We start from the raw sequence: 22,697 nt of genomic DNA, 5'->3' as shown, positions 1-22,697 counted from the left end.
AAAAATTACAGATTTCACAACTTCAATTTTACCATCAATACTCTGATGTATTTTCTGTTTATAATAGCAGAGAATGGGAATATTCATATGCTTAGGCAGTATAGGAGAAATTTGGGAAAATATGACTTTCTAATGTTTCCTAAGTTATGTGCTTTTAGTAAGTATTTTCAATTAAAATATTGATGGTTACTTTGCATAAATTTAAATCTTCAGCATAATGGAAAGTGTGACCATAAAATACAATCGTATTTTTCCCTGTGGCCTACAGAAATAGATTCAATACTTTACAGAAGCCTGTCACCCATTCGCCCAAACTACAACTTGTTAAACAAAAAGTACAAGGCTTTAAAAATAATGTAATTTTATCTAACCACAAGCACATTCCATTTCCCCCTCAGGTTTACATCAATTTTAGTGTCTTAGTCAATAAAACTCAAAGCTGAAAAATGGAAGGGCTTGGGGAGTAGCTTAGTGATAGTACTTGCCAAGCATGTGTAGAAGGCCCTGGATTTGATTCCCAGCATGGGGTTAGGGTGGGATGGGGTAGACACTGAAAGAAGGAAAGGAAACTAGGAAATACTGTTCCTTACAATGTATGTTTGGGGAGAAAGAAAAACCAAAACGCCCTACATCTCTTATTGTCTCCTATTTCCCCAAAACTTGTTCATAATTTATTTCACACTGACATCAATATAACATGTTCTAATACAAGATGCTTTGGTAAAGTAACATTAGGGAAAAAAATGTAACACTAGAGCATCCATTTACAGTTTTAAAAGCTCAATATCTCAGAGACTGCTTTGTTCTCTTGAAGAACAAGAAAAAAAAAATCAAAGAAAATTCTTAAGACTTCAGTGATTTTTGTTTCAACAATTGTAAATTAAAATTACATTAAGATGTTTCTAACCCATGCCCCATCTATTTCATAGTACAGTGAAGACAATGAATGAACTTTTAAAAATAATGGCATACACAACATACTTGATATTTACAATGGCTTGTGACAAATACATACCTGAAAATAATTTCTAATTTTCCATTTATTATTGCTATTTAGTCACAGAAAAGATTAACACTCTCCAAGAAATTTATTTTAGCATATGCCATATATAGATATAATTTTATGTGAAGAGAAACCATGGCAGAACTAATGGGGTGCCTTTACAAGGAAATCAAGGAATGGGAATAAAGGAAATCTTCCATATAAAGACTTCTGATCTGTATTACTCCTTTTTTTCAAAATACAAAATCTTAATATTAGAAGCAAAGAGAAAAACAGCAAAGAAGAAAACAGTAAAATAGAAGACCAAGGATAAGAACTGTTCTATGCAGATGCATTGCATACATAGTATATATGTATGGGCTGAGTTATAATAAAAATACTTATGTATTATAGTCAATTCTCAGAGTTAGAAAAAAACAGCAATTTCCAATCAAGCATGATTGGACTGACACTTCCTCAGTCTTCAATTATATGATGAATTAAAGCTGTAGAGCAGTCACTTCTGATCAGCAATATCATGATAAATGCTTGACAAGATATAATTTTTCTCCTTGTTCACTTGTAAAAATTGGTGCCTTTTTGTAATGTTCTACGAGTTCTTCCATGGTGCTGAATTTACGCTGCCCAATGCAGTAGACAGTCTCTTTTAGTTGGACTTTAAAATGCTTATTTTTTCCTTGTGCTTTTAGTGATACTGAGAAATCATTTGGCTAAGAGAGAAAAAACAATAGTTAACATTTTGAAAGACACACATGAGCATTTTCATATTAAACTAATAAAGTGCTAAACTCCAAGTGCTTACCAAGTATGAGGCATCATGCAAAATTGTTTTTGTTATCTCCTTTACTTCTTAAAACAAACTCTTTTTACAGGTTAAATGAGAAAAATGAGGCAGAGAAGCTAACTTGCCCAATATCACCCATTTAATTAACAAGAGAGGACTCAAAACCATAAGTCTCTGAACATCTTGGTGTCTGCAGCCTAACAACTACAGTAAAACCTTTAGTTTAATATCTGAGGCACAATATCTTGTCTTCTCTCCAGGCAGAATACTGAAGAAATACGGGAGAAAATCTTAAACATCCACCCTACTTCCTTTCGATATGTAGCTAATAGTAGCTGACTTAGAGGTAATACTCTGAATTCTCAAAAATAAAGGAAACAAAGTGAGAATCAGTCTAAAGTCTAATGAAAGGTCACAAACTCAAAAGTCTACAAGGGACAAAAAAATAATGGGAACAGGTGTCAGAGTAGATGGACAGAAGGAATGACAGTGTTCAGGCCAATCTGAAGCAGACACTTACCATTTGTGATTGTTGTCCTACAGAACAGGATTCAATGTTGGCAGGGCTTATCATTTTAAAAGGAAATTCTGAAGTCTGGATTCTTACAATAAATGTCCCAGTATTTAAATATTGGCAATGAATTCAAATGTTTAAAAAAGCATTGTGCAAGCCAAACAAAATATGCCTATTCAAGACCCCTATCTTAAGAATTATATCACTCAAAATAATAGCTTGTTTTGCCTTGTTATGTAGCTCTACCCACAAGTAAATACATGGTATTCTGTATTCAAGTTCCTTCTTTTTTAATTGTAGTTGTTTGTTACTGTCTGGTTGGCTGGTTTTTGCTTTTGTTTTTTAAACCTAACAAACTTCTGAAAAATCTACATCAACCCCAAAAGCCTCTTTTTATAGGTATTCCCAAAGTTTCAAACGTGGGCCAGACCAGACATCTAACAAAAAAAATGGATCCCACTATTCTTTCTTACTGTCAACCAACTGATCTTTCTGAAGGGTTAGGTACAAGCTCCATCTCCCTGAACTTCACCTAAAGAAGTAATAATCTTAATCTCTCACACATTTTTTCTCTTCCAACCTTTTGTATAAATATGCACTCATTTTTATACAAACTACATTCACCAAAGTTAATACCAAAGTTAATATCATGATTTGGTGGAAGAGTAGTGTTATCATTTACCCAAGGAAAGGAGAGGTCACTTTTAAGGAAAATGAGTGGCGCCAAATTTTAATATTCAAGACAATACCCAAAAGAGACCAAATAACTATGTTCTTCCTCAGTTTCTGTAGTTTTCAAGTTTACTGTTTTACAAGTACTGTGATATAATTTACCTTTTATTGCAAATGTATTTCTAATAGTGTTAAAATAAAATTTTTTGCTTTTGTTTTGCTGTACTAAGAATTGAACCCAGGGTTTCACACATGCCAAGAAACTGCTCTACCAATCTTTTAACTTTGAGACAGGGTCTTCCTAAGTTGCTCAGGCTGGCCTCCAACTTGTGTGATCCTCCTGCCTCAGTCTCCTGAGTTATTGGGATTATAGGTGTGTGCCACCTCACCCAGCACTAAAACAGGTTTATAAAGTACATAATAAAAGTGTATTTTAATTTCCAAACAACCTATATGAAGAAATGTATATCATTTTTTTACATTTAGGGGATTTCCTATGTTTCAAAGACTACGGTGATTATTTTCTAATATCTTGCATCTAATAGCAATTTAAGAAATGTTTTCCCGGTTTTATGTACTGTGTTTTTCTACTTTCAATGAAGATGTCAATGTTTAATTTTTTTCATTTTTCCTTTTAATGCAATAGAACACATTCCAGGAACTCCAAACCAACACAACTGGACGTGGCCAAATAATTCAGTTTAATTTCACTGCTACAGTTACCATTTATTCAAAATACACAGCTGGAAAGAACAGTAACTTTAGCTTCACGATATTTATGCTTAGGACCAGTGAAGAAATTATTTATTTTATACCCACAGTTCTCTTTCCATTTACCTTTGAAAATCGACTTACCGAAGATTCACTATCACGAATGAGGAAATCCCCTTCGTGCCCTCTTTCATTTAATGCCATTTCTGCTTGATGCCTGGTGACTTTGCCATAATACCAAGGATTGCCAGCAAACTTTCCAGTGAGTGAAGGCCTAATGTAATCACACTGTGGAGGTGATGGCTCCAAACCTGAGGTTAATGGATTATTCTGCATAATGGTAACATAGTTTTTTGGTACCAGACCAACCATTCCATTGATCTTCCTGCATTTCCACCATTCTGGGTCATTTTCTGGTTTTTCAATAACATCCATTACATCACCTTTCTCAAAATTAAGTTCTTCATCATTAGATGAGCTGAATGGGTAAAGAGCCTGCACCACATGCAACACTTGTCCACTATTTAAGTTATTGACAACTGCTGCTAATTTCTCTGACAGAGAACCCACATGGTCACCCAAGGGACTGTCACCTTCTTCAGTTACATAGTTTGAAGGGAACCATCCAATTTGTCCATTGTAGCTACCCCGCCACCACCCATCGCTGCATTTCTCCATGACGATCACCTTCGTCCCTTTTATCAATGATAATTCATCCTCTCTCTCAGCCATGTAGTTAAATTTCACATAGGCGGGCATGTTGAGGTCATAGAGACGTTCCCCTGGGTCAACAAAGCTATCATCAGCAGGAGACGCAGAATCTGGAACACTAGGTTTTCTTTTCACTTTTCCAATGCCTGTTTAAAAGAGGAGAGGCAATAAAAATATAAGCAACTACCAAAAATATCAATTTATTCATTATTTAAAAAGAATCCTCAACTCTGTATAATTTTTTTTGAAGTCTTTACATGAAGATAACAAATGTCTGTATAGTATGACCATCTTTTTGGAAATGAGATAAAAATTCTCCTTTCCTAATCACAGATTTAATCTCAGTTATGTGACAGTTTACCTTTTTATCTTTGCTCTTGCCAAAGACCTGGAAGTAACTACATAAAGTTGTCCTAAATTAACAGATTTTTCTCTTAAATGTTAATATACATTACTTTTTTCACACAGCCATAATCTAAGTATATAAAGGCTCCAGAAACCCATACTAATCTTATGAACCCAGATTTTATAATGAGCTATATAAAAACAAAAGAAAAACTTAAATTACTATTTAATATGTAACATAAAATTGTAGTGATGTTTGGATAATCTTTTCATTTGCTTTTTTAGTTCCCAGAACCAGCAAACTCTATCTCATATTTATTTTTAAATGATGTATTATTTACTTATTTGTCTCCCTTCACCTCATTCACATGTAACCTCCATAAGGGCAAAGATTTTGGGTTACAGATATAATTTCAGGGACTTTATTAAGTGCTCAATACCAGCAGATACTTAAACTTTTGAAATTCTTTCCCACTGTCTCAAAACTTTCTCATTATCCCCACTCATTTTCTTCAGCCAAGTCCCTAAACCCTGGTCCTTTTGAGTTCAAAACACAAACCTTCCTCTTTTGGAATTCTTTGCATCCTTGTTTCCCTCCTATTCAATTTGTAAGTGTCTATAAACATACTAGAATCTCTTCTACTCCAAAATAAAGTCACTTTTGCTCACAAACTCTTGATAATCTGATTCTTTACATCTGCCATGCTATCAAAACTACCCGATTAAAACCTTATGAAAATTGTGCCACCACCTTATGCCAAATCTGTACCTTTAAGAGTCCTCAGTCTTCTCAATTTCTTCAAGCAGCAACCAAGATCATAGACCTCTCTCTCCAGTATGTTTTCTCCTTCTCTGAACTTTCCTGAGTCTCCTGAATTTTCTCCTGACCACTTATATGTTCTTGTATGCCTCTGTCTGGGCTCCTCTAAACTTTGCTATTATGATGTACATGACTGTTTTCCTTAATATGAGAGTGAACTTCCTGAAGACAGAAAACTAGATCTTACTTCCTTATATCTCCAATGTTAGCAATACCTATATTAGGAGTGGGAACAAAGTGAATGTTTGCTGAATAAGTAGGTGAATGATTGTTCTTGGTTAAAAGTGTTTTCCAAGATGCCATGCTTGGTCTCCCCTCTATTTCAACTTTCATTTTAACTTCTATGTAGAAGATGCTCATATTTCTTTGCAGCTCTAAGCTCTTTCTTGAATTCAAGCACCAAAATTCCAACTGTCATTAGATATCTACAGATTATATCAGCATCTCAAATCCAGTACTATGTCTAAACAAAAATAATTCCTTTTATGCCCATAAATCAATTTCCTCTCCTAGTTTTCTTACTTTTGGTTAACAATATAATCATTCTTAAAAATCACCACATCAGAAGTAACACTATCTAAAATGGCACAGAAGGGAACTTCAGGGCTTCTAAAAAGCAATTAATGAACTGGCAAATACTGCCAGAATCAATTTCTAAAGAACTCTGGAACCTACCAAAAAATGTATAAAACTAGGGGAAGGGTTAGTGAAGAAAGCTGATGCTAAGTGCTATGGCATATTAAAATGCCTGCCTACCATCCCCGATGCCAGTGGTGGCTGTAAAGGCAGCAACCTGCACTCCTAATGCCTGAGGGAGCTATATGAACTTAAACAATATTCTTAAACAATTGTGATTGTGGGTTTCAACTTGTCTGGCTGTTCCCTGAAGAACTGGTACAATGGCTTGCCTTGGGTTTGCCTTACTTGGAACATTCCCAGGGTTATAGTGTCTTCCTGGGTGGCTTTTAACTAAATCACTGCATTGATGCAGCAGCCTAGGGAAGGAACAATTGAAACAAGGAACAGACAGATTACAAAAAGCCTAAGAAGGAAGATGATGGGAAAGAATATACAAAGGATAATAAGGGATTTTTAAAAGTTCTTGTAAATACTAGGTGTTATGGTTTGGATGAGAGATGTCCCCCAAAAGCCCACATGTGAGACAATGCAAAAAGGTTCAGAGAAGAAATGATTGGGTTTTGAAAGCCTGAACCCAATCAGTGAATTAACCACCTGATGGGACTGAGTGGTAACTGAAGACAAGTGGGATGTGGCTGGAGGAGGTGAGGCATTTGGGGCATAGATTTTTGGGTATGTATTTATATCTGGCAAGTGGAGATCTCTCTCTCCATTTCCTGATCATATGAATCATTTCCCTCTGCCACACTCTTCTGCCATGATGTTCAGCCTCACCTTGAGCCCTGAGGACCATGAGCTCCCAGAATATTAAGAAAATAACATGTAATAGCATTTAGAAGAAAATAAAATAGAAATAAATTTAGCCTAAGAAGTATAAGCTTATACACCAGACATTATAAAATATTGCTGAAAAAAATTAAAGACCTAAATAGAAAGACATCCTGACAGACACTAAATTTCAGATTTTACAGGGGACCTCAAGTAGCCAAAATAATCTTGAAAACGGAAAAGGAAATTCTTGGAAGACTCAACAGTTTTGCTTTCAAAACTTACTTCAAAGCCAAAATAATCAAAACAGTGTGGTATTAGAATAAGGACAGACAGATGAATAAAAGAGAATTTTGAAATTCCTGAAACTCATGAGCCATGGTCAACTACTTTTTGTCAAAGGCACTAAGACCATTTGATAAAAAAATCATCTTTTCAATGAATAGTACTGGGACAAATCCACATATAAAGGAATGAAGCTGGACTCCACATTATATATAAAGATTAACTCAAAATGAACCAAAGACTCAAATTTTAGAATTAAAACTACAAAACTCTTAGAAGAACATATGTGAGTACATCTTCATGATTTTGTATTTAGCAATGGATTCTTAGTTATTGACACCAAAAGCACAAGGAACCCTCCTTCTCAAAAGAAAGAAAAATTATTTTTCTTCATTGAAAATTAAAAACATTTACGCACAAGGACACTATCAAGAAAATGAAGCCAGATGTTGTGGTGCATGCCTATAAGCCCAGCTACTCGGGAGGCTGAGGCAGGAGGATGGCAAGTTTGAGGCCAGCCTTGGCAACTTGGCAAGACCTGTCTCAAAAAAAAAAAAAAAAAGGTCTGGGGAGGTAGACCAGTTGTAGAGTGCACCCAAGTTCAATCCCTAGTACTACAAAAAATACGACCTAAAAAATAGGTTGCATGTTATAATTCTGATTAATGGTATGTATAGTCTTTACAGCATTATAAGAAAACTTTTAGAAGCCAACAATAAAAACAATTAGAAAAGGATACGAATAAATATTTTTCCTAAGAAAATATACCAATGGTCAACAAGCACATAAAAAGATGCTGAACAGCATTAATTGTCAGGGAAATGCAAATCAAAACCATGCAAGAACTTCATATCAACTAGGATGGCTATAAACAGAAGAGAAAGGAAACAAGAAAGAGAAGTGTTCGCAAGGTTATGGAGACACTGAAACCCTCTTACAATGCTGGGTAGGATGTAAAATGATGTTAACCGATAGGGGAAACAATTTCACAGTTCCTCAAATAGTTAAAACAATTACCATATATTCCAGAAATTCCTTTCTTAGTAATATACCATCAAAGAACTGAAAATAGATATGCAAATACTTATATATGAATATTTACAGCATCATCGGTCATAATAACCAAAACATGGAAACAATTTGAATTTTTAAAAGTACAATTCAGTAATATTGAAGAATTTTAACAATATTATATTGTCCAACAGATGAATAAACAAAATGTGATATATATCCATAAAATGGAATATCATTCAGCAATAAAAAGGATGAAGTTCTGATACATGCTATATGAATGAACCTTGAAAATGTTAAGTGAAAGGCATAGATCATACATTGTATGGTTCCATTTGTATGAAACATCTGAAATAGGTAAATTCATAGAGACAACAAGTAGATTAGTAGTTGCTAGGGGCTAAAAGGGAGGGGGAAGTAGAGAGTGACTGTTTAATGGGTACAGGGTTTCTTTCTGCGATGATGTTTTGGAATTAGAAATAAAAGGTCTAATATTTTTAAAGTACTCAATATCAATGAATTACATATTTTAAAATGGTCAAGTCTATGTTATATGAATTTTACCTCTTCTCTTTTTAACCCTTGTACTACTACTAAGCTATGTCCCAAGTGCCTACCCCTGCCAATTTTTTTTTTTTTTTTAGGTGTTTTTAAGCAAACCCTTAAGAGTTGTCTTATTTCCTTACTATCAACACTATTTCCACCACTGCCATTCTAGTTCAGGCCTATTAAGTTGTATGTACACCTTCAATACCCCTTCTGAGGCACCTGCATTTGAGGTTTCTCTACATTGGTTGTCTAAGTCCATCTATAAGAGCATGAGCTTTCAATGAGGAGTGTCATATGCTTCATTGATCTTTTGCATTTCCTAAACCATACAGAACTTTGCACACAGCAGATACGTATAATTACATGTTTGTTAAATGGAATATTGATATGCAAATACAAAAAAGATTTTACCTGAAAATGAAGACTAATTTCATAATGATTTTTAATTCTGAAAGAGATAATGTCTAAGATGAATTATAAATTATCAAGAAAGAAATGAAGAATTTTTGGACAAACCCAACAACTAAAGTGCTAAGTGAGAAAACATCAAGAAGAAACTATTTTAATCTCAGAGGTCAGAAATATTTCAAGGAAGAAAATAAGCTTAGAATATTTGTTTTCTATACAGCACAAAACCCTCTGTGAGCATGTCTTTAGCCTCATTCCTATTTCTCCCTGGCATAAGGACACTACAACTAATGAGCCACAGCCCTATCAACCTCCTCAGGGTTACTGAAAACCCATGTTCTTTGAAGGGTCTGGGGATTTTACATGTTTTTCTGCCTAAAACACTGCCCATCCTCGTTCTTTAAGAATTAGTCTATGTTATCTACTTACTGAAGATTTCTCTCCCTGCAAAACAGTTCACATATTACTCCTTTGTACCATTACTATTCTTTGTATTTTAACTGTAAGACACTTTGTATACCATTATTTGCTTCCTTGAGATCAAGCATTTAATTATCTCTCCATCCTCTCTGTTGAAATGTTCTTTGAATGTTTATCATACAAATAACTGAACAAATGCAGGCATAACTGGTAGGCAATTTTTGAGAAGGGTCTGTGTATCACTCTTTATTTCCATTGCAAGAAAATGGAACTTTCAATCTCTCACCATTGAAGTATTTCATAAAGTTATACAAACAAAATGTATTACCATAAATTGGGTACTTAGAAACAACAGACATTTATATCTCACCGTTCTGGAAGCCAAAAGTTCAAGCTCAAGGCACTGACAAAATATATCTAGTGAGTTTGTTTCTCATGGATGATAACTTCCTTTATACAGTGAAAGGAGCAAATAAGGTCCATTGGGCCTCTTTAATAAGAGCATTAATATCACTCATGGCAACCTAGTCACTTCCCAAAGATCCACCACTTGATACTATCACACTGATGATATAAATTTTTGAACACGCAGCCTGGTACAGTAGTACAGGTTATTGTTAGTTTCATCTTTTAAAAAAAAAGTATTAGCATAGCCTCTAATCCTCTCCTCGCTACTACTAGTGGTCTTACTTCTCTATTTCTATTGCAATGTTTCTTAACCACAACAATGCATCACGAGCTCCTCACAAGTTTGTAAAAACCTGGTTAAGCACTATGAACAGTTCATCTTATGTAATAGTCATTCCTCTTCTTGAGGTAAATTTTTGTACCAGTAACTCTTCCCCATGTAACCTGGTTTCTAAATCCTTGATATACTGGATGCCAGGATTTGGCAGCATTACAGTTTCTCAATAGCATGATTAAAGTATTTCTATCCAAAGTGGAAAACTACATCATATTTTAATTAGCTAGCACACACAAAAGGTAGCCATTGCATCTCTTCACCTAAGTATCTCTATCATGGACTATGATGAAATTTTAGCACTTAACATTACCACAACAGCTTTTATCAAGACTTTTACTCATGTAAACTGCTACCAGGCTAGGTCCTCGCCAATCTTCACAGTTTTATTGTAGTACTTACTGTTCCAGCATCAGGTCTTCCTTGCTTGAAGCATGTTATTTTTTCCTACGTCTAAGTTGCTGAGTAAATATTCAATAGAATGAGTCCACAGAAAGTATTACTGTGCTTTTTCTAATTCCTCAGTGAACTCTTAATCTGTTCTTATGTTGCTACTTCTTTAAGACAAGTTCACCCTCATGGATTTCCCCTGATTCCTAATGATACACACAAGACCACTTAAGTTGTTTACCAGGACTGTGAGACTTTTAGAGTTAGAAGGGACTTTCCAGGATCATCTAGTCTTGCCTACCACTTTTTTTTTTTTTTTTTTTTTAACAAAGAACAGGAAATCAGAAAAGTTTAGTTACATACCCTAGGCTAGTAAGTGGTTTATATGGGGACAGAACTAAGCAATTCTAAATACAATCATGTAATACTCTTTCTATTGCCGGTTTTAAGTTTTCGTATTTTCACCTATTCTCTAAATGAAATTATTGTTTATTATTTGTTTTATCTAAAACAATGTGTAATTTTTGTTTTAAAGAGTACTCTGGTTACCACACTAAGAGCACATATCCTGTTTCCTTTACTTAAATTTAAGTCCATTCAGGGAATAGGTGAATGGATAACCTATTTCTACTCTGAAAAGCTGGCAAAATAAGTAGAAATTTTAAGGTGCCACAGGGATTGGGGAAAGGAATATTTTGGTTACAAATCTCAGATCCTGGCCTTAGGACTATGAATACATTTAAGAGTAATAATTAATTTCCTAAGACTCAGTCAAGAGAATAATTCTGTCATTATATTTATAAGATGATAAATACCAAATCACTATGTCATGATACATTAATTTTTATATCATTTCTGATTGATTTATGGTCAACATTACTTATGACTACACCTAGATATAGAATCCATTGTATTGGTAATAAATAACAACTATCACCTATCTCCCTTTCAGAATATAAGTTGTGCAAGAGTTAATATTAGCTTTTCACCATGATTCTTGTCTGCTTTGAGGTAGACTCATAAAAGTGTGTTCATAAACAAGTCAATGAATAAATTAAATAAGTTCTCTGAAAAGAAAACTAGCCACAAACCTGGAAATGCACAGATCTAAAAAATGTAATAATTTTCCAAAAAGTAAACAAGTTATAAGACATTCTACAAGGATCACTTAGTCACAAAAGCTAACAAAATAAATGAATCCTCATATTATAATTATAATATTCTTTTTCAACAAAATGCTTACTCTTGTTTTGCCCTTTTCCCTGGAATCTCTCATCAGGTTATCCTTTGTTTCCTTAGGTTCCTTGTACATAAGAGACTTCAACAACTCCTCTGTTCATTTTTTAGAAATACCAAGCAAATAGTCAAGGAGACCAAATCAAGTTCACTCTTTAGGATCATAAAAAGGCTATTAGCAGACATACAGACTAGACTCTTGTAAGTTAGTACTAGTCTAGTATTTTACTAAAGCTTTTATTAAATTTTACATAGTTCTACAAAATGTAGATGAAAAGTAGCAAAACACTATTATGTTAATTAATTCAAAGGCTGCATATACAGGAATTTGTTCATTCAATCCTTTTTTCTAAAGTTTTTAGTATGTTTACAATTGATTTAATTCACTTCAAATGTCTGTGCTAAGATGAAAGTTATGGAATTAGAATTAACTGCATCAAATCCAAAATATTAATTTCCTTTCCCTATTTGTTAAACTTTCATACTAAAACATTTTTAAATTATTTTAGCAAGTCAAAACTAATATTTGATATATCACCATTTAGCTTGTATTACATAAACAACATTAAGTACTAACTTATATAAACCCACCAAGTTCTCTCCATAGTTTCCCTTTGAATTCAGAAAAGTAAAATATCTAAATCAAAAACAACAAAACTACAGATTTAAAAATAAGAATAACTTACTGAAAAAATCTTTAAAGACGTTTAACCAATCCATTCTGAATAAAAATCCTGTGTTCCTTTTGTAAGTTTGTTAACACAGCTCAGGATAATTCTCAGTCAGCTTCCTGGTCTGTTCTGCAACACTGAAACTTCCCACACCCAATTCATGTGACCTGGCCCACGCCCAAGCAATAGAAAGTTTTTCTGAGGCTTCTCTCTTTCCAAAACCTTTTTCTCCCACTAAACTATAAAAGAACCTATAAAGCAAGTATATCATCATGTCCAAAATGTGAACTTATTATTTAGACTTATTTTGGAAGAAACATTAAAGCATATATATATTTTAAGTTTTTATTTGTTTTAATTAGTTGTACATGACAGTAGAATGCATTTACACATTTTGATAAAATCATACCTAAATGGAGTATAATTTCTCATTTTTCTAATTATACATATTGTAGGATCACATATATCATGCATTCATATATGTACATGAGGTTATTACCTCATGTCTATTTCAACTACTATCATTCATTTCCCCATACCAAATCTACATAATATAAAGTAACTCTATTCTTCCTTAAACCCCCTCTCCCTTATTGTGAATTAGCATCTTCATTATCAGAGAAAACATTTGGCCTTTGGTTTTTTGGGGGTTGGCTTATTTAAGCATACATACTTTTAATAATTAAAAATATATTCACACATTCATCCTTCTGTTTCCTCCTTTTCCTTAACTCCCAAATATTTTAACTAACTAGTAAGATTAGTACCTATACTAGTACAATCATTGTGAAACAAATTAATTATATGGGACATTAAAGTTACCAAAAAGGGGTGCAAGGGCTGGGGTGTAACTAAGCAGTAGGGAATTCACCTAGCATGCATGAGGTCATGGGTTCGTCCAATCCCTAGTACACACCCACACCCCGCCCCCCAAAAAGCCAAGTTTTCTCAGAAACTCTGAGAAAAAGGAGAAGGCAGACAGATGCAAAAGCTGGATTTATATCATTATACAGACAGATCACTGACTTAAAGCAAAGTTTCCAAACACCCTGGAATACAGGTAGCAATAACTATAATATTATAATAAAGTTAACAGCAATTTATTTTTTAAAAAAATAATTTTAGTTGTAGACACAATAATTTTATTTTTTATATGATGCTGAAAATAGAAGCCAATGCCTCACATGTACTAGGCAAGTGCTCTACCACTGAGCTGTAACCCCAGACCAATAGCGATTTCTTTAAATAGAGATAAGTCTTTGGCTCAGACAATGACATTCTAAATACTTAATGGAATTTTTTTTTTTTTTTTTTGGGGGGAGTGCTGGGGATCGAACCCAGGGCCTTATGCTTACAAGGCAAGCACTCTACTGACTGAACTATTTCCCCAGCCCCCTTAATGGAATTCTTACTTTGAATTTTACTGTATTTTAGTTTCTGCCGTACAATAGTTAAAAACATTTGTCTTGTACTGCTGATAGTTAAAAGACCTAGAATAGCAATACTGTTGAATAAGAAATAAAAACTAATATGAAGCAGTGAGTCAAAATAATATTTCGTATTTGTCAATCATACTACATTGGTCTCAAACTATCTTTACAAGGAGGAATTTTCTTTTCTTCTACAGATACACAAAGAACAGTTAAGCAACAGCACGTCTGCCTGAATAACAAAATTAATTTCTGTCCCTCCCAATTCCTTCCTGTCAGCTAAGGAAGGTTTAATTAAGAAGATTTAAAAGAACAAAAAAACAGTCTCAAATGTACATATTTCCTTCCTATCAGCTTAGCCAAGTCCAGTGTGAAGTAGCTACTGCTGCCTCCAACCCTCAAGTTAAGGCCAGTAAAATCGACAAATTTAGAGTAAGAACAGAGGGGGTAAAAAGGGAAACAAAACAGGAAGGATATCAGCCCTACAGATGCTAATGTATAATAATGATCCACGTCAAACAGAATAAAACAGTTTGTCTTTTAAGGTGAAGTTCAAATTGTCAAGTCATTGGATGTTAAAATTTAGTAATGTGTCATGTAAAATAAATTGCCTTGATTTCCAAAGAGGCTATACTCTGTTGTAGTTACTTTTCCCTGCCTCAATTAGAGGCAGAATTTTGCCTTTAAGTCTAAACTCCAACAGGAACTCATGATTCAAGGAGCTAAAAGGTCAGAGTTAAATCTACTCATTAGCACCACTTGACCTTTGAACTTGGACCTAGATTTATAGAAACTACTAATACTTATGACTCTAACAACCTAACTTGTACTCCTGCTATGAACCAAACTTACCTTGCCTAACTGAAATTCCAGTCCTGGCCTTTTCAAGTGAATTTTGCCCACTGTTGTCAGGATTTTGTACAGTGAACCAAGTTTCAGAATCCATTTAAAAGGAATTTGTTTTTCTTTCAATACAAAAGCAACTTACCTAAAGTATCTTTTAGGTTTTTTACAATAGATGCTTTCCGAGCACTGTTTTTCCTTTCCACATAATTAGAAGGCACAAAACCTGTTTTATTCATGGAATTCCGAACTCTCCACCAGGATTTAGAATCATCCAGAAGCCATAATCTCTCATTCTTCTTGATGTCCAACTCTTGTTCTTGCTGGGCCACATAATCAAATTTGGCTACTACTACCACTTCTTCTGCCATCTTTTAGCAGCTTTAGCACTGTAAACACAGAAAATAATTTTATATGAAATTGAAATAGTGGGAGTCTATACGCCTTTCAAAAAAGACATCTAAAAATCAAGGATACTGAAAGGCTTAAAATAAAACTACAGAAAAAATATAACAAGTAAATTATAATTTACAAAAACTTGTGTTGCTGTATTAATATCACATAATTTAACTTTAAGGCAAAAACCATTACTGGCAATGAAGTTCACCATACAAATGACAAAGTTCTATTCAATATAAATTAGATCAAAACTTTTATACACCAAATAGCAGAAACTCTGAGCATTGTTTTTCTTTTCCACATAGGTTGAAAGCACAAGACCAAAATAAATACATTGAAAGAAACATAAGGAGAAACTGACAAACCTGTAATTACAAAGGATGATTTTTTAACATAACTACCTCAGTAATAAAACAATCTAAGAGACAAAAACATTAAAGAACTGATACCACAATAATAAGTTTGATCTAATAGTCATATACAGAAAATTACTTCTAAACAAGAAGAACAGATATGGAACATAACACAAAATAGATCAAATGCCAAGTCATAAAGAATGTCTCAACAACTTTCAAATAGTATCCTCTTCATCTATATTCTCTGATGTCCATAAAAATAGACAGCTTTTTAAGAAACATGTTCCGAAACTTCCAAAAACACATGAATCTAAGAAGAAATCATACAGGGTTTTGAAACTACTTAGAAGTAAATGACGATGAAAAGACTGTAGTCCAACTTTCTGGATACAGCAAAAGTACTATGTAGAGGGAAACTTTAAAATAGTTACATTAGAAAATAAGAAAAGCTAAACACAGGGCTGAGGAGTGTAGTTCAGTGATAAGAGCCTATGTTTAGCATGCTTGAAGTCTTAGGTTCAATCCTCAGCACCAAAAAAGAAAAAAATAACTAAAAATAAATTAATAAATTGAGTACTTATCCTAAGCAGTTAGAAAAACAGAAGAATCTAAAGAAAAATAGGAAGTAAATAATACAAATAAGAGCAGGATTGCGGAATTTAATGAAACAGAAAATAAAGATATACCAGAAGGGTCTAATAAAGTGAAAATGTAGTTCCTTGTCAATGCTAATAAAATTAACGTTTCTGAGGCAAGACTGGTTAATTAAAAAAAAAAAAAAAAAAAAAAAAAAGTATACCCAAATACCAGGAATAAAAAAGGAACAATTATAGATGCTGAAAAAATTCAAAAGACACAGTAAAGTTACCAAAAGCAACTCAATAACATGAAACCAACTGAAACACAAACATACAAAAAGTAATAATAAAACAATCATTAAGAAATCTTCCCATATTAAAAATACCAAGACTAGAAGGTTTTATACACAAAGTTCCAGGAACAAATCTAATTTATATAAAACTATTTTAAGAACAAAGAAAAATATTACAAGCCAATTTCACTCCTAAATCAAATCTCTCCTTTCTTTAGAGAGTTGTTTTTTTTTTTTTTTTTTTTTTTTCTGGTAATGCTTAGATTGAATCCAGGGCCTACACATGCTAGGCAAGCAAACTACCATAAAGTTGCATCCCTAGTCTGAGAGATTTTTCTACATAAACAGTTACCACTTGCCTAACAAGCAAATAAATTCCGTTTTTTAATTTTGGATATTGACCAGTAATCTTTTTCTCAATAATATTTGAACCAAGTTTTTTTTTTTTTTTTTTTTTGGGGGGGGGCTTAATATCCTTAGGAAAATGCATTTTAATTCAGAATTAAACATCTGTTGGCATTCAAGAGTGTAAACAAGATAAATACACGTAAAGTCTCAAAACTAGTCATACACTGTTTACCCTTCAGTATGTACAAAATTAATGCAAAAAAAGAAAAAATTATTTGATATTCAAGAAACAATGATGAGGTCTGGGGTTGGAGCTCAGTGGTAGAATGCTTACCAAGCATGTGCGAAGCCCTGGGTTTTATCCTCAACACCACACTAAAATAAAGGTATTGTATCTACAACTAAAATAAAAAGAAACAATGAGCAGAGAAATCAGAAAAAATTTTATCTGTATTCTAGCAACTTGATTTTGAAGTAATTTCAAACAGAAGATTTTCAACGAAGTCTAAATAATTACTGGTACACTATGAAAAAATATTACAACAATAATCAATAGACTGTCTGAGACAATGAAAAGCTAGAGGAGATTTTTTTCAAGAATACCTGGAAGCAACTCTGATTCATTTCTTGTGCCCTATCACCACCCACTTAATTCACAGGCTTAATGAAATTCAATTCTAGGTCCCAACAGAATTTATTTTGAAACTTGACAAAATGATATGAAAATTTATCAAAAAAAGTAATAATGTAAAACTGGCAACAAATGTTCTGGAAAAAATAAGAATTGGTATGCTGACATTACAGGTTGCATACCCAGCATTTCACAATGTCTTCCAAAGAGCCTCCCAAATACCCTTCTAGTAGCACTTCTCTGTCATTAGTTTAGCCATTAAAGTTGGGAGGTTGATCCTAGCTTCAAGGGTAACTCTAAATTAATCAAAGCCCCACCTGCATATTAGAACCACTTCCTGAACTTATGAAAGGAAAGGAGACCTACTGGGATGTAGAGCCAGAGTTGCTAAACTAAACACTGAACTGCCAGTTACTTGAGTTAATAAATTTCTTTACTGTCTAAGATAATTTTAGTTGGGTTTTCTGTTATTCTCAGTAAAGGCAGTTACCCTATCAGATATCAAAATGTGCTTTAAAAAAAAATGATGGAAGTAACTTAAAATAAGATTACCACCAGTACAGAAACAAAAAAACTAACAGAATATTAACTGAGGTCTAGAAAACATACATACAAGTGGCTTTAGAAGCCATCTTCTGAAACGTACAAGTTATGAGTTCTTACTTAGGCTTTTCAAAAGCTCAAAGCGCTGGTGATATACAATCTGGATATAGAAAAGACATTTGTGTATAATCTCCCCCCAAATATTTAAATGTCTCGCCTGGACCAAATTCAAAGCAAGTAATTGTTTACAGTGATTTCCTTTGGTAAGTTGTTCCAAATTGATCAATTTAGTTTTCACAAAAACAATTCTCTAATTTTAGCTCCATTTTTGTTTCTTTATATCATACATAAAGTTTTGACAACAAGCACCTTGAAAGAAACCTTACATTTGAATCCTGGTGAGCAGATTCAATTTAATTGGGGAGAACTGAAATGTGCCAATGGTATCAAGGTACTATGCTTCACAACAGAAATGGACAGAGTTAATCAGCCAAGTCAGTCAAGTCACTTCTACTCTATATATACATGCAAATATGAGAATTTTATATATGACAGGTGGCATTTCAAGTCACTGAAAAAAATAAGTTGTTCAATAACTGATACTAGGACAACTGGTTATCTATTTGGGAAAAACTTTCCTACATCAACAAACACACACACACACACACACACACACAGGTCAGAGGACTTTCACTTCTGGGAAGTGACATTGTGACACAGTGGTAAACTCCCTAGGTTATATTTTTACCTGACTTGAGATGAAGGTCACCAAAACAGACACACAAATGGGCACATACATAATAATAGCAGCCTGAGCTCTCCAAATAATGGGCCATAAAAGGGACAGCCTGACAAGACAGAAATCTTTTAGACAATAACTGTTCTGACTCCAGACAAATAAAACAGAGAAAATTGTGGCCCCACCCACACCAAAGACCAAGTAGGAAACCTAAACTTCCAAGCCTTCAGAGGCCATAATGAGACACTCCAATCTCCCTGCTGGGTGGAGTAAGTAAAGCCCTTCAAGGAGCCAGAGCCTCCGCCTACTAGACAAAATCAGCAGATATCAAAAGACCTCAATATATTCAATCAACAGGATCTATTTAATGTTTATAGAATCCTCTATCCCCAAACAGCACTTTTTCAAGTGTCCAGCAAACAAATACCAAGAGAAATCATAGCTTGGGCCATAAAATAAAACTCCACAAAATTTAAATGAATTTAATCACACAATGTGCTCTCCAATCGCAATGGAATCAAACTAGAAATCAGTAATAGAAAGTGCTATGGGTTGGACCCTACTATCCAAGGATTCATGGGCTGGAGACTTAGTCCCCAATGTGACAGTGTTGAGGTGATGAAACTTTTAAGACACAGGGCCTCATGGTGGGTGATTAGATCATTAGTGGTGCTGCCCTTGGAAGATCCTAATGTAGTTCTCCTTGGACCATGATCAGCTCCAGCAAAGATGGGTTGTTATAAAAGGGGTGAGCCTGGCCCCTGAATCCATTTGGCTTCCTGTCTTGCTATGTGGTCTCTCCCTCTTTCAGCTACTTGTTATGATGCCATTTGCCACAAGGTGACACAGTCAATAGGACTCTTACCAGAGGACAGTCAGGGTCAACCAATCTTGAAATTTTAGCCTCCTAAACTATGAGCTAAACAAATCTCTTTATATAAAGTACCAAGCCTCAGGTATTTGTTTTAGTAACAAAAAACAGACTAATATACAAAGATAACTAATACACAAAGATAATCATTTGGAAGAATAAACTTCTAAAATAATCCATGGGTCAAAGAGAAATTCTTCAGGAAAATCAGATGCTAAACAGAAATTAATGAAAACAAAAATACAATCTATAGACATTTGTAGGACAGTTAAAATGGAGTTAGGATGGAAAATTTATGGCACTAAAGGCAAATGCAAAGAAAAAATCCTCAAATCAGTAATTTTACCTGCTATACCTCCAAAAACCTAGAAAAACATGGACAAAATAAACTTAAAACAAGCAAAAGGGGAAAAAAATGAGTAGCAATTGGGGCTGGGGTTGTGGTTCAGTGGTAGAGCACTTGCCTAGCACACAGGAGGCCCTAGGTTTGATCCTCAGCACTACATAAAAATAAAATAAAGGTATTGGGTCCACCTACAACTAAAAACAATATATATATATTATATATATATAATATATATGTGTGTGTATATGTCTATATATACATACATATAAAACAGCAATCAATGAAATTTGTTTTTAAAAACAAATTTTTAAAAACCAACGAAAAGCTGGTTCTTTAAAAAGATCAATAAATTGACAAACTTTTATCAAGAAATAAAAAACCAAATAACCATATTAAAAAATCAATAGGCGATATCACTATAGAAGGATAAGAAGGATGAATAAGAGAATACCACCAACATTCTACACAAATTTGACCACTTAAGAAAATGACCAATTCTTCAAAAACACAAATTACTACATAATACATTCAATATGAATTAGATTACTGAAATAGTTCTATAACTGTTAAGAAAATTAATTCATAATTTTAAAACTCCTCCCCCAAAGAAATTCCCAGGTCCAGATAGCTATTACTGAAGATTGATACCAAATATTTAAAGAATTACCACAAATTCTACATAATCTCTTCTTATGAGGAAAACACTTTCTAGTTCATCTTGAAGATTAGTATTACCTGATGTCAAAAGTAAACAAAAACAGTACAAAAAACTACCAACCAATATCCTTTAGGAATACAGATGCAAAAATCCTTGACAAAATACTAGGCAAAGGGAATACAGCAGTATGTCAAGAGATTGAACACTCCATGACCAAATTGGTTTTTTCAGGTTCAATATTTCAAAAGTGATCAGTATAATTACGATATTAACAATATGGAAAAAAAGTCATATAAGCACATTCACTGGTATCAAAAAAAGTGACAAAATTCAACACCTATTCATAAGAAAAGCTTTTTAGAAAAATAAAAGAACTTCCTCAAATTCATAAGTGGCATGTTCAAAAAAGCTACAGCAAATGTCCTAATATATAGTGAGAGTTACTTTCTTTCCTCCTGATATCAGGAAAAAGGTAAAAATGTCCACTCCCACCACTCTTAAAGAAGAGAGTTTGAAGTTTTAGTTGGTTCAGTAAGGCAAGTAAAGGAAATAAAGGGCACATAGATCAAAAAGGAAGAAATAGAACTATGCTTATTTGTAGATGATGACTGACAACATAGAAGCTTCTAAGGAAATCTATAAAAAAAAAAATCCAAGTCCTAATACTGATCAAAAATTATTAAATGGAGGAAATTAGACAGAGGTGGCTCTAAAGCCCTGGGAAACTATGCAAATAAAGAGAAATCTAATCAGAATCTAGAAGAAAATGAAACTTAAGCTAATCCAACCACAGGCAGTCAACTGGGCTGGGCTATCCAACCTTTAACTTCCCACTAGGATGGTCCAAATAAGGCAACCACAAAAACTTTAAAGAAATTTCTTTGGAGTCAGGTCTTGCTTATGTTACCAAGTTTGGTCTCAACCTCTTTAGCACAAGAGATTCTCCTGCCTCAACCTCCAGAGTAGCTAGAACTAAAAGCATATGCCACCATGCCTGGCTAAACTATTTATTCACCTGTTTTATTGTCATACTAGAGATTTAACCTAAGGACACCACCACTGAGCTACACCCCCAATTTTTCTTTGTTTTTATTTTCAGACAGGAAAATTGCTGAGGTTGATGACCTTTCAATCCTTCTGCCTCAGCCTACCAAATCACCAGGATTACAGGTGTGAGCCACCATGCTCAGCTTAATCAAATAATTTAATGTGTGAATTCAGCAAGGTCACAGGACACAAGAGCAACCTGCAAAACTCAACTGAAATTCTATGTACTAGCAATAAACATCAAAATTAAAATACTACTTAAATCACTCAAAGGTGGAAAAATAAAAGAAAATTAACAAAAACATGAAAACTTGTATGTCAAGAAGTACAGAATGCTAGGGCTGGGGTTGTGGCGCAGTGGTAGAGTGCTTGCCTAGCATGTGTGAGACACTGGGTTTGATCCTCAACACCACATAAAATAAATAAAATCAAGGTAGTGTGTTCATCTACAACTAAAACATAATAATAAAAAAGTATAGAATGCTAATGAAGACATCAAAGAAGAGCTAAAAAGAGATGAACACAAGTGTTTATGTACTGGAAGACAACACAGTAAAGATGTCAATACTGCCACCCACCCACCCAGCTAACAGGTCTAATGCACTTCTTAACAAAATCCCTGCAAAAATTCTGCATAAACAGATAACATTATTTTATAATTTATACGGAAAGGCAAAATATCTAGAATAGCTAAAATAATTTTAAAAAGGAAGCATGAAGTGAAAATTAGGATCCCAAATTTCAAGACCTCTTAAACAGCTAAAGTAATCAAGATTATGTAGTATAGGAAAAAAGGGATGGATATGCAGATCAATACAACAGAGAGCCCTGAAGTAGAAATACACAAATGCACCCAACTAAATTTTAACAAAGGTGTAAAAGTAATTCAATGGAGGAAGACTAGTCTTTTCAATAAAATGTTGCTAAAGTAATTAA

The 22,697-nt window shown here is 33.8% G+C and overlaps 1 protein-coding gene across 3 annotated transcripts in view; it reads right to left on the bottom strand.

Moving 5' to 3' along the window:
* Positions 1-631: 631 nt before the first annotated feature.
* Positions 632-22,697, bottom strand: part of NCK1 (NCK adaptor protein 1) — a 67,181-nt gene continuing 45,115 nt past the window's right edge. For 2 of the 3 annotated variants that reach the window (XM_079154993.1, XM_079154994.1), the window contains exons 2-4: positions 15,098-15,341; positions 3,829-4,541; positions 632-1,713 (exon numbers count right to left, since the gene is read on the bottom strand). In XM_079154993.1, the coding sequence (XP_079011119.1) occupies positions 1,519-1,713; positions 3,829-4,541; positions 15,098-15,323 (1,134 nt within the window). In that variant the 5' untranslated portion in view covers positions 15,324-15,341 and the 3' untranslated portion in view covers positions 632-1,518. Of the gene's footprint in view, positions 1,714-3,828; positions 4,542-12,694; positions 12,983-15,097; positions 15,342-22,697 lie in introns of those variants that run through there. The other variant, XM_079154995.1, reaches the window with a different exon arrangement.

This window comes from Sciurus vulgaris (assembly GCF_902686455.1).
Source record: "Sciurus vulgaris genome assembly, chromosome: 10".
Taxonomy (NCBI): Eukaryota; Metazoa; Chordata; class Mammalia; order Rodentia; family Sciuridae; genus Sciurus; species Sciurus vulgaris.
This window is presented reverse-complemented; position numbering and strand designations above follow the sequence as displayed.